General features: G+C 44.0%; 1 protein-coding gene and 1 long non-coding RNA gene across 7 annotated transcripts in view; one reads left to right on the forward strand and one right to left on the reverse strand.

The window, feature by feature from the left end:
* Positions 1-4,844, reverse strand: part of ATXN7L1 (ataxin 7 like 1) — a gene marked incomplete at its 5' end in the record, with an annotated part of 221,273 nt that extends 216,429 nt beyond the window's left edge. For 4 of the 6 annotated variants that reach the window (XM_081079567.1, XM_081079564.1, XM_081079565.1 and 1 more), the window contains 2 exons: positions 4,067-4,135; positions 4,646-4,844. In XM_081079567.1, coding sequence (XP_080935693.1) covers positions 4,067-4,135; positions 4,646-4,826 — 250 coding nt within the window. The remainder of the gene's footprint in view (positions 1-4,066; positions 4,136-4,645) is intronic. The other 2 variants (XM_081079566.1, XM_081079573.1) reach the window with 2 other exon arrangements.
* A 270-nt stretch (positions 4,845-5,114) lies between these two features.
* The window catches only part of LOC308510397, a 35,056-nt gene continuing 23,323 nt past the window's right edge, over positions 5,115-16,847 (forward strand). The window contains exon 1 of the long non-coding RNA XR_013995336.1: positions 5,115-5,532. This is a non-coding gene — a long non-coding RNA (uncharacterized lncRNA). The remainder of the gene's footprint in view (positions 5,533-16,847) is intronic.

Genomic DNA, 16,847 nt, shown 5'->3' on the forward strand with positions numbered 1-16,847 from the left:
TTATCTCAGTTAATCCTCACAACAACCTTGCTATTATCTCCATTTTAAATAGTCCAGGACACTTAGGAGCCGTATGCATGCACCCTGCTCCTTATTCACAAATTGACATTCTTAAAAAAGTTCAGGTGAAGCAATTAGAAAAGGGGAACAGCTTTCTAAATCATAGAGCTTTCCCCCCAATTAGCTTGAATGAAGTCTTCAGGTAAATCTAGGAAGCTAGAGAGAAAATTATTTTAAAAGGTTAGCTAGATAAATGGCCTTCCTTGGAATTTTCTATCATAAATGCATTTTATATCTCAGATCAGACTAACAAGGTTTCTGGGACCCCACTTCTTAGGAAAGCTCAGTGCCTGACTGATCCAAGCTGACCGAGGTCAGAGCACTCTCCACATGGGGAACACATCACCCTGGGTTTTGGACTCAAACCCTCAGTCATCTCAGTCTGAGAGGCCATACACCATTCACAACTATACTTGCATATGACATGCAGTGATTTTTTTGCCACCACGAGACTATAAAATGAGAAAATAAACTCAGTATGTAGTATTTAAGATACTTTTAATGTGAGGCTTTGGGTTTTTGTTTTTTTTTTTAAGTTTTTTCAAAAATAGCCTGTCTGGTATAACTGCATCTCAAGTGTAGGTACATTCAATAGAGAAACTGAGGTTCAGAGGTCAGAAAGGGGACCTTGGAGAATATTAAACCCCATTTCCTCACTTCACAAGTGAGAGAATAGGCCCAGAGAAGGGACGTGATGTCCCAAGGTCATACATGGGAACGTAGGACGCTGACTCAGAGCCCTCTCTCCTGACCCTTTCGCCACACAGGTCGCCCTCGCCATCACCCCATATGACCACATCCATACATGGAATTAGCAGCACCTGCTATCCAGGTGACGACTTGGCAAGGTTCAAAAGTATTTGCCAAATTCCTCTTGACTGCAATTTTAGCCAACTTTGGACAAAATAATAACACTGGTGTGAAGAGGTTATTACCGAGATTTCAAAGCACTCAGTTAACATTTCCTACTGATATAGGTAGAGAACTGAAGCACCAAAAAGCTTAAAGGAATGAGGAATGGAGAAGGAACAATAATCATGTTATTGAAAAAGTTTGCATCCTTCTAGTGTCTTCTGAAGCTGTGGCCAGAGAGAGACAGAAGGCAAAACAATTCTTTTTTCACATTTCCAGCCTAACTTCCCTCCCTGAGCTTAGTTTATAAAAAATAATGCATCACAACAATGTTCACAGCAGCGTTATACACTATAGTTAAAAGATAGACATAAGTCAAATGTCCATCAACAGATAGACAGATAAACAAAATATGGTATGTACACACAATGGAGTATTATTCAGCTGTAAAAAGGAATGAGATTCTGACTTATGCTGCAACATGGATGAACAGTGAAAACATGCTGAGTGAAATAAGCCTGTCACAAAGGGACAAATATTGCATGATATATACATATATCTAGAATAGGCAACTTCAGAGAGACAGAAAACAGAATAGAGGTTACCAGGGCTGAGGGGGAGAGGGGAATGGGGAGTTTAGTATGATGGGTACAGGATTTTTGGTTGTGAAAATTTAGGAAATGGGTAGTAGTGATGGTTGTACAACATTGTGAATGTACTTAGTACCACCGAATCGTACACTTTAAAATAGTTAAAATGGTAAATTTTATATTATGTTTATTTTATCACAATGAAAATAACATATCAAAATCTGGATCACAGCCCTTCATTTCTCAATTGGAGTTCCTAAGCTTTATTTTATTCATTCATTGCTATTAAAGCCCAGATTTCCTCTTAAGACCTGCTTACCACCAACAGCATCACGGTCATGGTCAATCTACGTATGTTCACACACATAAATAAACGCAACCACACCTAAGTCACTCTGTGTCCTGCGGAGACCCCTCACAAACGCGCAGTTATCCATCCTGAGACCTCCCACATGAAGCCTCCAAAAAGAAGACCCATGGCAAAACTAATACAGCCAGTGTTTCTGGAGATCCTGGCAAGAAACACTGTGACACAGAGTCTCAGCTCGACCCTTACATTCCTCACAATGGGTGTGTGTGTGTGTGTGTATGTGTGTGTGTATTTAGTATACATGCACTCTATCTGTAAAGAAAGCTGTGTGCATATACCAGGAAGACGTTCCGGAATTGCTAACCCAAGTCTGCTCCACCAGGCCCATGAACAAAGAGATTTCAGCCCATGCATGGGTAGTTGGTGAACTCAGCAATTGCGTGTTACACTGAACAGTGGGTGTCCTTAATGCAAATACATATAATTAGGAGCTAAATCTTTGTACCTTTACAGGACAAAGGACATAATAAGCAAAATGTACCACATGTGACTTCTGAGGAAAGGCGAGCTTTTCATTTTTCCTTAAAAGAATCTATTTCTCATGAGGCAAAGAGAATCTGAGAACAAGAGTCTTTTGAAATAGAAGCAGGAAGGAGGGCGCAGAATATGACTTGTGTGTATTATAGTCATAACTGATCACCAGGCATGAGAAGTGCCAATTCTGTGTCATACTCTGACCTTTACTCAACTTTAATTTAAACATTTTTACAACCTCATGTTCTTTCATGGAAACCTTTTCATTGCCAGTGGTCTCATAACTGAGTCCCATAAGGTTTGAAAGATCTCAAGAGTTTGTGAAGAAAAACAACCTCTAGTATACTTTCCATTGCCAACACACATGGATATTTAGCACAAATAAGCTGCCACTTGTAAGAAGTCCACTTGACTTCGTTCCCTTGTGCATCCTAAAGACACTTCAAGATCACACGAAGATATTTAGAGGCAAACATCTTTAGAATAAGGTTTCATTCCCAATCAAAGTGCTTAATTAGCAGAATCACTATGCCAGAGAACTGTCCTTGAATATGCATGCATTTTAACCTCCATGTTATTTTTTTCTCTGAAGCATAAAGTTTGCTCTCACTGGATGGTCAGGAAATGATTGGCACAGAAAACAGACTGTCTTAGGTGTCAGTCCACAAAATGAGTTCCATCTTTCCAAGCAGGTTTCAGCTGCCTTATAGGATGATATCCCGTTTTATGGGGAGACCATTTTTTGGAGTCTAATGGCCTTTTCTCCATTCACTTTGGATGAGCAATGCCTCTATGGCCTAGTTATGGCTGAATTCGTTCAACACTTCCCACCAACTTCTTCTGCCCCCTCATGCCATCCTCCCTCCCCCAATGTCAACCAATGATGTTTACAAGACATCAGCCAGTAAATCACAATTCAAATGAACCCATCCATTTGTTCAGCAGAAGGTGGCCTCTGGAGTTGCTCCGCACGAAGCCCATAGGCCGGAGTTACATATGGTAGGCTTGCAAACACAAACGGGATATGATTTATTTATGACGACCATGTGTATTTGTTGCCCAGTTCCAGCAGGCTGTGGCTTCACTTGCCTGCCTCAGTCTGGGATGACCTCTCTACTCACTGTGTCCTATTTCAGGTACATTCCATGCTGGGGAAAGAGAGATGGGCAACCAGCTGGGGGGCTGCACACACACATGTCCCTAACCCTGCTGGCCACATAACAATCTGAGACCAAGCACAAAGTGGGCCCAATGTAACTTGCTGCAAAGGTTTGCTATGTACCATGGGTTTCAGTGGAGAATGGAGCAGTAACTGCTGGAATGACTGACCATGTGGGGTTCATTAAAATGTTGTGTATTTACCCACAGGAAGGCTGGGATGCTTGTGAGGGGAACCCCATTGCTCATTTCATAGTTTCAACTCCCCACCATTTGGCAATGATGCTGCAAAGGTGAATGGCAGATAGGCATCAGAAGGTCCAAATGTGGACTTCAGCTGAAGTGCAGTAAACTTCTGCCTCCAACAGCCTCCCCCTCTTTACCCCCCAGTTGTATTTATACTTTGAAAGAAGTTAACACGAAGCAGTAGTCACCTGGGCGTGCTCAATTTTTGACAAGCCTTAGTCACTCTGTACCCAGCAGAACAATTCACATTATAGTCGAAATCCTGTGAAGATTCTGCCACACATGCTAACACTAAAATGCCAGTAGCTCCACTTACCTTCTTTATTAAGCCTCATAACCTCCCTGCTTTTTCCACCCTCTTTTCCAGCCTCTTCTAAATCTACATCTGCAGATGAAAAAGAAAAGGAAAAGAGAAAATAAGGGAAAAAGCAAAAAAAGGGGGGGAGCCAAAGTCAAGGGGGGAAGGGAGAGTGTTTATTTGCACACAGATGGATATAAATACTGTATATGAAAATCTTTCCAAAATTGACAATGCAACGTTTTCTCCCAAGTCCGGATTTCCATCTACCTGGCCCAGATAGGTACCAAAAAAACTATGCAAGCAGCAACAGAGTAGCCTTTTAAACAGATACACCGTGGGGCTGTGAAAGCCCACCCCGCGGGGTGCCACGGGGAGCCGGGAACAGACAGACAGACAGACAGCCCTGGCAGCAGGGCCTCTCTCTGTGCATTGATGATCTGTCTCTGTGTGTATTTATTTAGAGAGAGAGGGAGAAGCATGGAGGACACCGGGGGCCACTCTCTCTCTCTCACACACACACTTTTTCCCAGTGGCTCTAGGTGAATGGAAAGGTTACAGGATAATAAAAGGAGGAGGAGGCGGTGGGGTTCTTACTGTCGGAGCAGTGTAATTTGGCGGCGTCGATCCAGGAGGACCAGGGTTTGCCCAGAAACGCCTCCGGACTGGGCACTTTGCGATCCAGTGTCGCCATTGCTCTTCCTTCTTGTTGCTTTTTCCCTGTTCCTTCGGCAGCAGCAGCCGAGAGACACGGGATTCGAGAACGCTCCGACGTCATCTTCGGAACGTTCCGACATTGAGTGTTCTGAAAGGGGGGGGAGGGCGGGACGCGAGGAGGGCGGCGGGAGGAGGGGAGCGGGGGGAGGAGCAGCCGGCGGGCTCGGCTCGCTGCGCGCACGGCCGCCGGGGGCAGCAGAGAGGCGCCGGAGCCCCGCGCCCGCCCCGCGCCCGCCCCGCGCCCGCCCCGCGCCCGCCCCGCGCCCGCCCCCCGCCCGCCCCCCGGGGCGGGGCCGCGGCCACACCGCGCCGCGTGCCGGGGACCCGAGGCGGCCGCGCGCCGGGACCCGAGAGGCAGCGCCGCCCCGAGCCCGGCCGGAGGGGCCGGGGCGGGCGGCGGGGGCTGAACCGGGACAGGCGAGACCTGGCACCGTAGGAAGGATGGTCTTTCCCGCAGAGTTGCCGCTAGAGAACGGAAAGTTTTTGCATGCAGCCCTTCCAGCGCGCCCTTCCCTAGCCGGGTCCCTGTCGCTTAGAGTGAGGCGCCCCTGCGAGCATCCTCGCGGCGTAGTGGGGAGGAGACGAGCAGGTCTGCACCCCCCTCTATCACCCTAAGCCAGAGAAGGGACTCTGGTGACCTCGCCTCCACGCCACCACCCCCTTCACCCTTTCTTCTCTTTCACGGTGGACCTTGGACCGTGGAGGATTCTGCGGAAGCCTTTGGGAGCTGAGACTGGAGGGTAGATGGAAGTGGCTCTAAAAAGCAGGTGAGTTTGGGGCGAGAGGAGCTGCCTTCCCATCTCGGGCTGCGGGCCATGGAAAGCCCAAACTCCGCGTCCGGCGCCCCCAGGTTGTGTGCGCGGTGCGCGTCTCTGGCTCGCGGACAACCACTGCGTGGACTTTGTTCCGGGATCACAACAGCGGCAGAGCAATTCACCGGCTCCCGGAACGTGATGCTTAGTGGCCCGAGCCCCTGGAGCAATTTTCGGCGCTCCCTACGGTGAGACGAGGATGGCCGGACTAGCGCAGGAAACCTGCGGCCGGGAATCGGATTCCTGGGGGAATTCACTTTAGGCTTAACTGCGCCAGCCAGCTAGAGAGAAAGCGTCAGATTTCCTCTGGATTCTGGACGTCTGATGCTTTGAGATTTCCCCCCTCTCCCTAGGGGTAGGCAATAAAGGCCATAAAAGGTCTTTCGGTATCTCTTTTTATATATTAAAAAAAGTCCTTTTGTTTACTCGGACTTACCTGAAACATGGACACTCCCCACAATACTATTTCCTCTATTTCCCCAGCACCCTTTTCGTTCTTACCATTTTTGTTTCTGCCCATGGCTGAAGCGCACCATTTGAAGTTGCTCTGTACTGACTTGGTTCTGCCCTGGCTGTGCCATCTAATTTCCCTGCACTTGGCGTCCTGTACCTCAGAGCCAGGGTTAGATGGGCGATGGAGGAGGAGTTATGGATTGGTCTTCAGTTGTGATGTTTGTGTGAATGGGCTTGTTTTTTGTCAAACCCAGATAAATTTCATTTGCCTTTGCTTCCTTTGGAAGGATTCCTGCATAGGGACCACTGCGTGGCTAAGGTGCCACTGGGTGAAGAACTGTCACCTTTAAGGGTTGGTGGAGTTAACAAATATTTATTACTTATTGACCTCTTACATATGATAGACACTGTGCTTAACATTTCCTTCGTCCCTCCTCCCCTCCCTCGCTCCCTTTCATCTATCCATCTATCCATCTTCTCTTTTGAACAAGTATTGCCTCTCATGGACCAGCTTCCCTCAGCAGAGGAAAACAAATGAGACCCAGCCCGGCTCTGGGAGAGATGCATTCTGGTAGTCTCTGTGGAAGAAGGAAGGTGTGAAACTTACCAATTTCTTAGGAAAACAAGACTTGTGCACAGTGACTGGCCAGGGCAGTAAATTGTATGCCTCTGAGAGCTGTGCCTGTTCATAGGAGAAACTGAAATCTAGTTTGGACTGACCTGAAAATATTTGACTGAGAAGATGGGATCGATCTGCTTTGCATCTTGGAAATCGAGAAGGATTTATAATAATAAGGTGAAGACTGGTCTTGCTAAGGGAGGGAAGGTGATGGTATTAGCAGAAGCTTCAAGCTGAGCATAAGCCTGATGTGTTTGGATGTTGAGTGTGGTTTTCCTGGGATGATGGTTTACCTGTTTGGGGTTAGGGGTGATGAGTTTGTGTATTTAGACCTGGGTCAAATTACGGAAGACATAGCCTAAAGAGTTTGGATTTGTTTGACAATGGGGAGCCACTAAAAGGGCTTCCTGCAGCATAAGGATAAGTAGAAAGTGTGACTTAGAAAGATTACTCTGGCCTTGGTGTCCAGGATGTATTGGACCTTGGAAGCTGGTTGGAAAAGTAGTGTTGCACCATTCATACTGCGAAGAAATGAAGGCCTGAATTTTAGTGGTCCCATGCAAGTGGAGAGGAGGGGACAGACAGGTTAAGAGTTGCTATGGAGAAAACATTGTATCAGAAGGTATGTGTATGGCTGGATTTGGGGAGATTAAGGGGTGGGGGGGAGAGAGAGAAAGAAAGAAGAAAGAAGGAGAAAGAAGAGGAGAGGAGAGGAGAGGAGAGGAGAGAGCTGCGAGTCATAAGTAATTAGATCCTGGACCGTTTTCCCTTTCCCACTACTTTCCGATTCCTTCCATTTTGGTGTTTGTTCCTCTATTATGTGCATGCAAGAGGAGATATGGTTGGCAGCCTCTGAGATGATTCCAATAATCCCCATATCCTGGTATTCATATCCTGATGTGATCCTCTTCCCTTCAGTGTGAGCGGGGCCTAATGACTTGCTTCTAACATAGAATATGGCAAAAGTGATGGAATGTCACTTCTGAGGTTAGGTTACAGAAAAACAATGCCTTCAATCTTGCTCTCGCTGTCTTGCTTTAAGGAAGCCTCCTGTCATGTGTTGAGCTGCCCTATGGAGTGGCACATGTGGCAAGAAATGAGGGAGCCCTCTGGTCAACAGTCATCGAGGAACTAAAGCCCTTAGCCCCAAAGCCCGTGAGGAGCTGAGTAACTGTCTCCAGCCGTGGGAGTGAGTTTGGAAGCTTATCCTTCTCCAGTTGAGCCTCAAGATTAGACTGCACTGCGGACCCACACCTGTGAGAGAGCTTGAGGCAGAGGCACTCAGCTAAGTCAAGTCTGTACTCCTGACCCACATACACTGTGAGATTATGAGTGTTTGCCATTTTCAGTTGCTAAGTTTTGGGATAACTTGTTACATAGCAATACATTACTATAGGATGGTTTGAGTATAAAGTGATTGAATAACAAAAAATTTATCAGAAAGTAACTTTAACGAAGGAAAAGTCTGATGCCAAGGTCATGATGTAACTTTGGAGACAAACCTCCTGATAGCAATGTCATCACTCTGGTGGCTGTTGCAACCCTGCCCTCCTCAAGGTGTGTGGAGTGTACAGTGATGAAAGGATGCCAGCCCAGTGGCTGGGAGTCACGGACTTGAGCTTCCAGAAAATTCTGTTTCCTCTCCTGGGAGCCACTTAAAACCACTCAAAAAATCAAAGGTGGCTTTCTGTTAGATGAAGTCAGGACACCACAGTTAAAGAGAAGGCAATGGTTCGATATTTTAATATTAGCTTACTCCCCCAGCTGAGTCTCTCAAGTAGAGGTTATTTCTGCACAGCACCGTGAAAAATGGTATGGCAGCCTTAATATTATTCTCTTCTGGCTGAGAGGATTTTACTTTGCAACATAGTAAAGAATGGGCTGGAATCTAAACTGTGGTTTAGCATCTATACAAAGTAAGACTGGTTACAGTGCCATTTTAACTGATTATCAGAACGGGTATACATTATTGCACTTAGAGTTTGGGAGTTAATTGTAGAGTTTCTACTCTAAGCCTTCCACAGTTTCTCCACTGAATACAGAGATAACAATACCAACTTTGTGAAAATATAACCCACCTATCACTTTGTAAATACAGTAACATGGCTGTCAATTAAATTACATTGCTAGGAGCCAGAGAATGAAGAAAGCGCTCATCAAACTACTAGACTTTCACACTTGACTGTTGATGAAAATTGAGGTCAGTTGGGATTAGTATTCAGGTTAACATAATGCATATATATTATAATATACATGTCTATACTTATACGCGTATGTTAGTGAGGTATATTGCAAATTTATTGCAGATCTGAATTCCTTTTGGTAGTAAATAGTTACAAATACTGTTAGTGACAGTAAGAATCGTACACATTCTTAATAAGAATAAATTGACCTGAAAAATAGTAATTTAAGGCATGTTAGCAAAATGTTTATGTGATAAAACTATCTTGCAAAGGTATAACACCTTCTTCCCCTCATGATTAATGTTTAGGAAGATAAAAGGGAGGTAAAGATTTTTATTGTTTTATTATCTTAGAAAAACGACAGTGGTTGGTCTAATTAAAAAGGAGACTCTCCATAGACCAAATAAAGAAATGAGCTCAACGGAGATGACAGTGGGAAATACCTCTTTAATTTGAGTAACACCTGGTTCTGTAGAAATGTGCATTGAATACGTAGCCTGCATTTATTTCGTCTGATTCATGTGCTGTTCCACCACATTATTGAAAAGAAGAGAAGAGGGAATATTAGCTCTCTCATTTGAGGATATGAACTCCTGGTGGGGTCGAGGCTCTCTGCACATCCTCCTCCCTTACCTAGACTATTGTTGGGGGTTACCTGGAGGCGCCGAGGAGAAAATGACATGTTCCATTAAAATGAGGCATCCTTGGAATTGTTTAATGTTCTTTGCCTTAATTGAATCCATCTATCCCATCTGCCACTCTTCTCTCTAAATTTATTTCCCTAACCCACTCTCTCTGAGAATTGTAATTCTGGGGGAAATTTGTTACATACGTTGTTCCCTTCTATAAAAGCTCTCCACATCTGGAGGGCAGGTGTGCTGTCTCCCTGGCCTTGTTAGACAAGGTTGCCTGCCTCTTCTCTGCCCCTGCACATGTTGCTGGATCAAACGAGACTGGGATAAAAGACCCCCAGTAGCAACAGGAGGAGAAAAGAAAATAGGAATTTCAGTCTTTTGAATATAATGCCTTATCCTTGTGCTGAATAAACATGGGCTCAATAAATATAACTACAAAAATGTGAAATTTGCATTCCGACGGGAGCAGAAAAACACGATTGTGTTATTATTTTGAGGTAAAGCTGCTTTGAAACCCCTGGCAGATTCATCTGTGACTTTGATCACCTGGGGTTCCCTTGAACTGCTCTGATGCTGCAAGTTGAAACCTCTGTTCCCCAGAGTGTCGCAGAGGCAGCCCCATTCCTTACCACGGCTCTTTCTCAGGGGTTAGACAGGAGAAAAAACAAAATACAGGTTCTCATTAACATTCTCGTAGAAATCATTTTGGGGTCTTAATCTAAATGTAAATAAATACTAATTTAACATTAATGTACACATTAATTGGAGCAAAACCCACATACTCCTCCAAACTGACCATTTAATATAGTTGAGGACACAGCTATATTAAATGGCTCTGTGCACACACAGTGCAGGGTGGAGGCCAGAGCACAGGCTTGAGATTGGCAGGTGTAAATTAGAATTGCCCTTCAGTCATTTGCTTGAGAACCTTTCTTAATCCATCTGAACCTCAGTTTCCTCATCTGTTAAATGGGTAGTAAGGCTCTTCAGTTTGTTGTGAAAATTAAGTGAGATTTTGGGTATTGAGGCCCCAGCGTAAGGCCTGGCACACAGCGGACAATTGTAAAATGTCCTCTGTGATTATAACTTTTGTGGCAATGCATCGTGTAGACAACAACAGCCAGTCAGAAGGAGGCTGACCCTCTGATGCTAGGAGGGCTCAGGTGGTTGCTGCTGACAAATGTCCTCCTCCTTCAAAGGGAAATTAAAGCTCTTCTCTTCCTTTTTTACCAGTTTGCTTTTCTGCATCAGTTAGTGGAGACCTCTGAAACTTCTTTTGCCTGAAACTTCATCTGGACAAGGACTTCGGGGAGGGCAAACACCCTCCTTGTTCAGGGAAGACCCTTTAAGACCTTTCAGTCTGTAAAGGAACTGCGAAATCCAAGGTGTTCTTGGAGGCAAAACTTCCTTGCGTGACAATGTAAACAGTTGTCTTCATGGTAAGCAGACTGGGGTCTCTGCCAATTACTTTTTTCTGAGAAAAATTTGTATTTGTTAAAGAAACTCAAAATTGGATTCTAAAAATCATGTATGAATGTGTTCTCATGAGATAGTAGTAAAACAATAGAAACAGGAAAAATCCCTTTGAATATATCCCCTTCAAATGTGGTCACTCCCATAACTCCCAGTTCCAAAGGCATTTTTCATACCATTTTTTATACATTTACTTACTGGATATATTTATCATTACAGATATAGGTGATATTGCTGTGCATTTTTTAAAACATGAATAGCATCATTATGTGGATACACATACATACACAGGGTGCCAAAAAATGTATACACATTTTAAGAAAGGAAAAAACTATTAAAATTACGCAGATAGTAACCACTTTGAGCACCTCTTGTAATTGCAGAAGTCAAACGTGACTTGTATTCATCTTTTGTTATTAGTACATGTTGAGAATTGCAATTTTAATACAGTTTTTCCCTTTCTTAAAAAGTGTATACCTTCTTTTTGGCACTCTCTTATGTACATTGTATTTTCACTCTGTAAATTGCAGTTCATATCTTCTGATGAGTTCGTATTGGTATTTTTAGATCTTTTTATTGATTCGTAGAAATTCTCTATTCATTCTAGATTTAGATCTTTTGTCTGTTTGAAAATAATGTAATTTTCCATTGTTGCTTTTCTTCTTTTAACTTTGTTTATGGCATCTTTTCTGCACTTTTTTTTCCAATTGGATGTATCGGACTTTTCCTTCCTTTTGCTTTTTGTGTCTTGCTTAAAAACACGTTCTGTTCCTCAAGGCCTTAAAATATTTTCTTGTATTTTCTCTTTATGCATTGTAGGTTTTGGTTGTTGTTTATCTTATACATTTAGACCTCACACTTTTTTGGTTAATGGTATGAGGTAAAAATTTGATTTTTGGTCTTTTTCCAAATAGTAACCAATTTTCCCCAACCAATATATTGAGTACTTTATCCTTTCTGTAGAGAGCCATCATGTATTCAATTCCCAAATACGTGAGTCTGCTTCTGAACTCTCTTTTCGGTTCTATTGCTTTAACTTTTTTTCCAGCACTAATTCTATGGTTACGATTACTCTTGTTTTATAATATGTCTTGTTGTTGATGTTAGAAAAAATGTTCCTTTTCCATTATGAATGTAGAATACTCCGTCTTAGTCTGTCGGGCGGCTCTAACAAAACATCACAGACGTAGTGGTTTATAAGCAGAAGAGATGTCTTTCTCACAGTTCTGGAGGCTGGGAGTCCAGGGTCGTGGTGACGCAGCTAGGTGTTCAGTGAGGGCTCACAGGTTCATACATGTCACCTTCTCACTGCGTCCCCAACGGTGGAAGGGGTGAGCCAGCTCTCGGGAGTTTCTTTCATAAGAGCACTAGTCCCATTTATGAGGTCGTTACCTGCATTACCTGATCACTTCCCAAAAGCCCAACCCCCTAACAGTGTCACCTTGGGGATTAGGATTTTATCATGCAAACTGGGTGGTGGTAGGAGGGAGGAGCACACCGTTTGGACCATAGCACTCTATCTCTAAAACAGTAGTTTTTCCATTCCTGAGAAGTGTGTTATGTGAGTCATTGCTCAACATTTGTCAGAGGACAGACATCTCATGTGCCTTATCAGGAAGATCCTTGGAAACATGACTTCATTTCATGGTCACAGGGCACCATAAAGGTGGACCCAATGTCTACAGCGGCTTAGACTCTCGATAAAAGGCTCCCCCAAAGTGATTTTCCAAACCAAATAGCTCAGACTTAGGGAACTGAACTATATAGAGAGATGTCTTTAAGTATCTGAAAAGGCCAACCCCTGTGGGTGGTGACTGAGACGTTATGTAGATATTTACATGCCAGTCATCCCAAAGGAAAAAGGAGCCACGGAAAGTGAAGGCTGGCAGAGAAAGTGAGGCATGTGATAGCCTGTTGTGAGCTGGGAGCCGGACGAGGCAGTATTCAGTTAGGAAACCTGCATGGGACAATCTGGGCATGACTCTGGTGTCCTTCAAACCCAGTATTCAGTTGTGTTGTCATTTCTCTGGCTTCCCCAAGTTTTTAAATGACTCGGTCTTAGATAGCTGTGTGCGGGAGGTTGTGGGCTTACACTTATATGGGAGCCACAGTAGCGAGGTTGAAAGTTGCTAGCTTTACGTCATGCCAGCCCTGTGTGTTAATAGCACCAGTATTCAAGAGAAGATGGCAGGGGGCCGGCCTGGTGGCTCAGGTGGTTGGAGCTCCGTACTCCTAACTCCGAAGGCTCCCAGTTCGATTCCCACATGGGCCAGTGGGCTCTCAACCACAAGGTTGCCGGTTCAATTCCTCGAGTCCCGCAAGGGATGGTGGGCAGCGCCCCCTGCAACTAGCAACGGCAACTGGACCTGGAGCTGAGCTGCTCCCTCCACAACTAAGATCGAAAGGACAACAACTTGACTTGGAAAAAAGTCCTGGAAGTACACACTGTGCCCCAATAAAGTCCTGTTCCCCTTCCCCAATAAAATCTTTAAAAAAAAGAGAGAGAGAGAAAATGGTAGGCCCTGGACCCTAAAAGTGAGCAGGAGGGATACCTCAGGTCAGTCCCAGCAGTCACTAACACCTTTCCTGCAGCCCCAGCCCACTACCCTCCAAAGGAGGAAATCCTGAAAATGAGAGGCCAGAGTGTGGGTATATTTATGACAAGAAATGGAAGCCTAGCGTCATTAACGTCTCTGCTATTTGAAGGCCAGATTGGTCATAGATTACTGCTCCCAAGAATGACGCTAAGGCTATAAATGTAAATATCCGTGTAGTCCAGTGTTTCTCAGCCAGGGATTTTGCAGCCTCCTCCCTTCTCCTCCCCCGTCCCAAGGGCATTGGCAATGTCTAAAGCCATTTTTGACTTTCAGGACAGGGATGGGGGTGGAGAGATGGGGGAGTACTGCTGGCCTCTGGTGGGTAAAAGCCAGGGGCACCCGTAAACATCCTAGCACGAGATACACAAGACGGCCCCCGGCTGTTTGGGACTGGAAGATATATCCAGTCCCAAAATGAGAGTGAAGGGATTGAGACATCCTGATGTAGGACAATTCATTTCAGGTTTTATTTTTTTCTTTTTCGTTTCCAGAGGATGAACGCCTGTCTTGTCCACTATTTTGCCATCAATGGGCGTCTTTTATCACACAGAACTGTAGCAAGAGTGTGGTGGGGGCTGCAGGACCCATCATCACTGCAAGACAAATCCAAGGTCTCTTCACTTTCAATATATGAAAGCCAAATTATGTTATTGGATGAATCCAATTTGTAGAATCAAAGGAAATGTGAGCTCTCTATCTTATGGATGTAGTTCTTATGCAATAATCAAGTAATATGATCATCTCTTTCTTATTCTTTGAATCCTTTATGGACCATTGCTTTTTTTATTCTAATGGGTAGGTTGATCAATGCTAAGACACCCATGCTAAATAGTTCTTATTATTCCCAATTTATATGTTGAAATTGAGGTGCAGAGGGAAAATAAAGCGTGGCTCCGTCCCATTAGCTTATCATATTCCAAAGTTATCAAACTCCTGGCCAGGGCTACTGCATAGGTTGTACACTGCACAGTCGTGACACTTAAGGAAGGACCATGCCCATCACAGACATCATAGATTTATTGTGACAATTTTCCTGGCAGATGGCACTAAAGTGTCTTGTTCTAACAAAGTCAGGAATATGAAGATGATTTTCTACCAGATGGAAGTAGTGTCTTGAAAAAGGTGTGCCTTTTCCTAATGCTCATTAAGGTCTAGACCAGGGGTGTCCAAACTTTTTTCAACGTTTTTCACCAAGGGCCATATGTGAGAAAATACACAAACAGCCGAGCCACTCACTCTAGGTGAAGTACGTATTGCCTCACCTGGTTTATTTAAGTAAACTAAATATGTTTTTGGAATTTGCTGTGGGCCAATTAACAATGGATTGCGGGCCGCAGTTGGCCCGTGGGCGGCAGTTTTGACACCCCTGCTCTAGATGGAACAGCAAAAGGAATGGGGTTATTGCTGACTCTTTGTATATGAAAACAGTTCCGCTGGAGTTTGACTATTTGATTGAATTGGGGTCACCCTGCCTTGCTGAATACGTGTATGATTTTAAGTATTGTAGAGTGATGCAGGTTACAATGAATGCATTTGAGTTGGCAGATTTTCCAAGAAGACTCTCCACTGTGAGAAATATAGTGCTTTGGGTGACGGAATAAACCAACCAACAAACAAATAAATAATCTTGGTACCTAAATTTGGATGTTCACATTTCAGTTGGGGTTTAAGTCACCCTAAGCTTAACTTGTAAGAAGAAACATTGACATGTTTGTCAGCTTAATGAATTTGGCAACAGGAGGCGCAAAGTGTGCCATTTCAATTAAGGATTGACCCATGATTGATTTCGCAACCGTGTTGCTTAGGTTGTGATCGATGACCAGTAATATCAGGTGCTGGACCTTTAGGAGGGTGAGGGTGAATGTTGGAGAATTGATCGACTAATGAGCTCCATGTTGGCCCTGTACAGGAATCAAAATGCCAGTAAAATACTGTAAGATGGGAGTATGGTATTGCAAGTGTCAACAGAGCTTGTGCAAGCTTTCATCCTTTGTACCTAATGGAGCCACTTTAACACATGGACACTACTCTCCCTCCGACAGAAATGTTCTGTTCTAACTTTGTTCTGAATCTTTAGTGTGTGACACTTTAGCGTGTGACACTTAAAAGGAGAAAGGCCTCACCAATTGCCTCAGTGGAGGTGGCTTTAATTTTTCTACCAATGCAAATACCTTGGCATTCAGGGAATTTGGCTAATTAAAAAAATGTTCTCCGAATGTCTAGTAACTACCCAAGTTGGGGTGGGAGGTGGAGTATGTAAAGGAATTACAACCCCCATTTTCTTATTGGACTAAGAGGTTGATGAGTTTACCTTGCCTGGCTACGTGCCAGGTGGCATAAACTGTGAGAAGTTACTTCTCACAAGGAGCTTACAGTGTCGTTTGAGGGAGATGTATATGCAACCAAACACTGGAGACCAGGATAGCCTGTGAGACAGTGCTGACCCCAGGCGCACATAACAAACGCTGTGAGAGGCAGAGCAGACAGGTTGCTGTGGTGGGCGTGGAGGCTTGGCAGAGGAGAAATTTAAGCGGGGCTGTGAAAGACTGGGGGATACAAATAGCCTGTGGGCAGAGTAACCCAGGGAGCCCTGGCCATCTTCACTAAGAGCCCTGGGTCACAGAGATCATAGTTCCCTAAAACAAAGCCCTTATTGGAAAACAGATAAATCATGAGGGGATCTGGAGTCAGGAAGGGTTTAAAAGAGTTACAGGATGTTTCCAAGATTAAAATCTACAGCATGCAATAACATGGGTAATAATACTGTGTGTTCTTAGTCAAGTGGTACATTTTTTTGAGAAACACTTTTTATCAAGAACAAATCTCTAAAATGAGAACAAATCTCTAACATTGATCTGAATGAACTAATTAGGGGAGAAACTTAAACTTTTGGACATTCTTTAACCATCTGGCTGGCATGTTTAGAAAGTGTACTCATAAAAGGATAGTTTCTACGTTTGTGTTTCCTCTCTGACCCTCCAACACTGGGTCATTTCCAAAGACAAGTTAAACAGACTTTTTACTCCAAGTAGGCTGAACAAATGACTGAGTTTGCCTAGGGAGTCCCAGATAATGCAAAATTATTAACAGCTTCCTGTTTCAGTCTCAAAAATGTCCTGGTTTGGATAATAAATTATATAGCTACCTTCATTCTAAGTGATCCACTGTGGGCTTTTTTTGCTCATTCTGTGAATCCTCCGTGGCCGAAAGGATGCTTCCAGCTGAAGGGTATTTATTCACATGTGCATTCTATCTTTTTGAAATGGTTGGATTTCTCCCTTGCATATAAAGCAATCATGGCAAAAAAGAA

The sequence above is a fragment of the Rhinolophus hipposideros genome, assembly GCF_964194185.1.
Source record: "Rhinolophus hipposideros genome assembly, chromosome: 18".
In the NCBI taxonomy this organism is placed as follows: Eukaryota; Metazoa; Chordata; class Mammalia; order Chiroptera; family Rhinolophidae; genus Rhinolophus; species Rhinolophus hipposideros.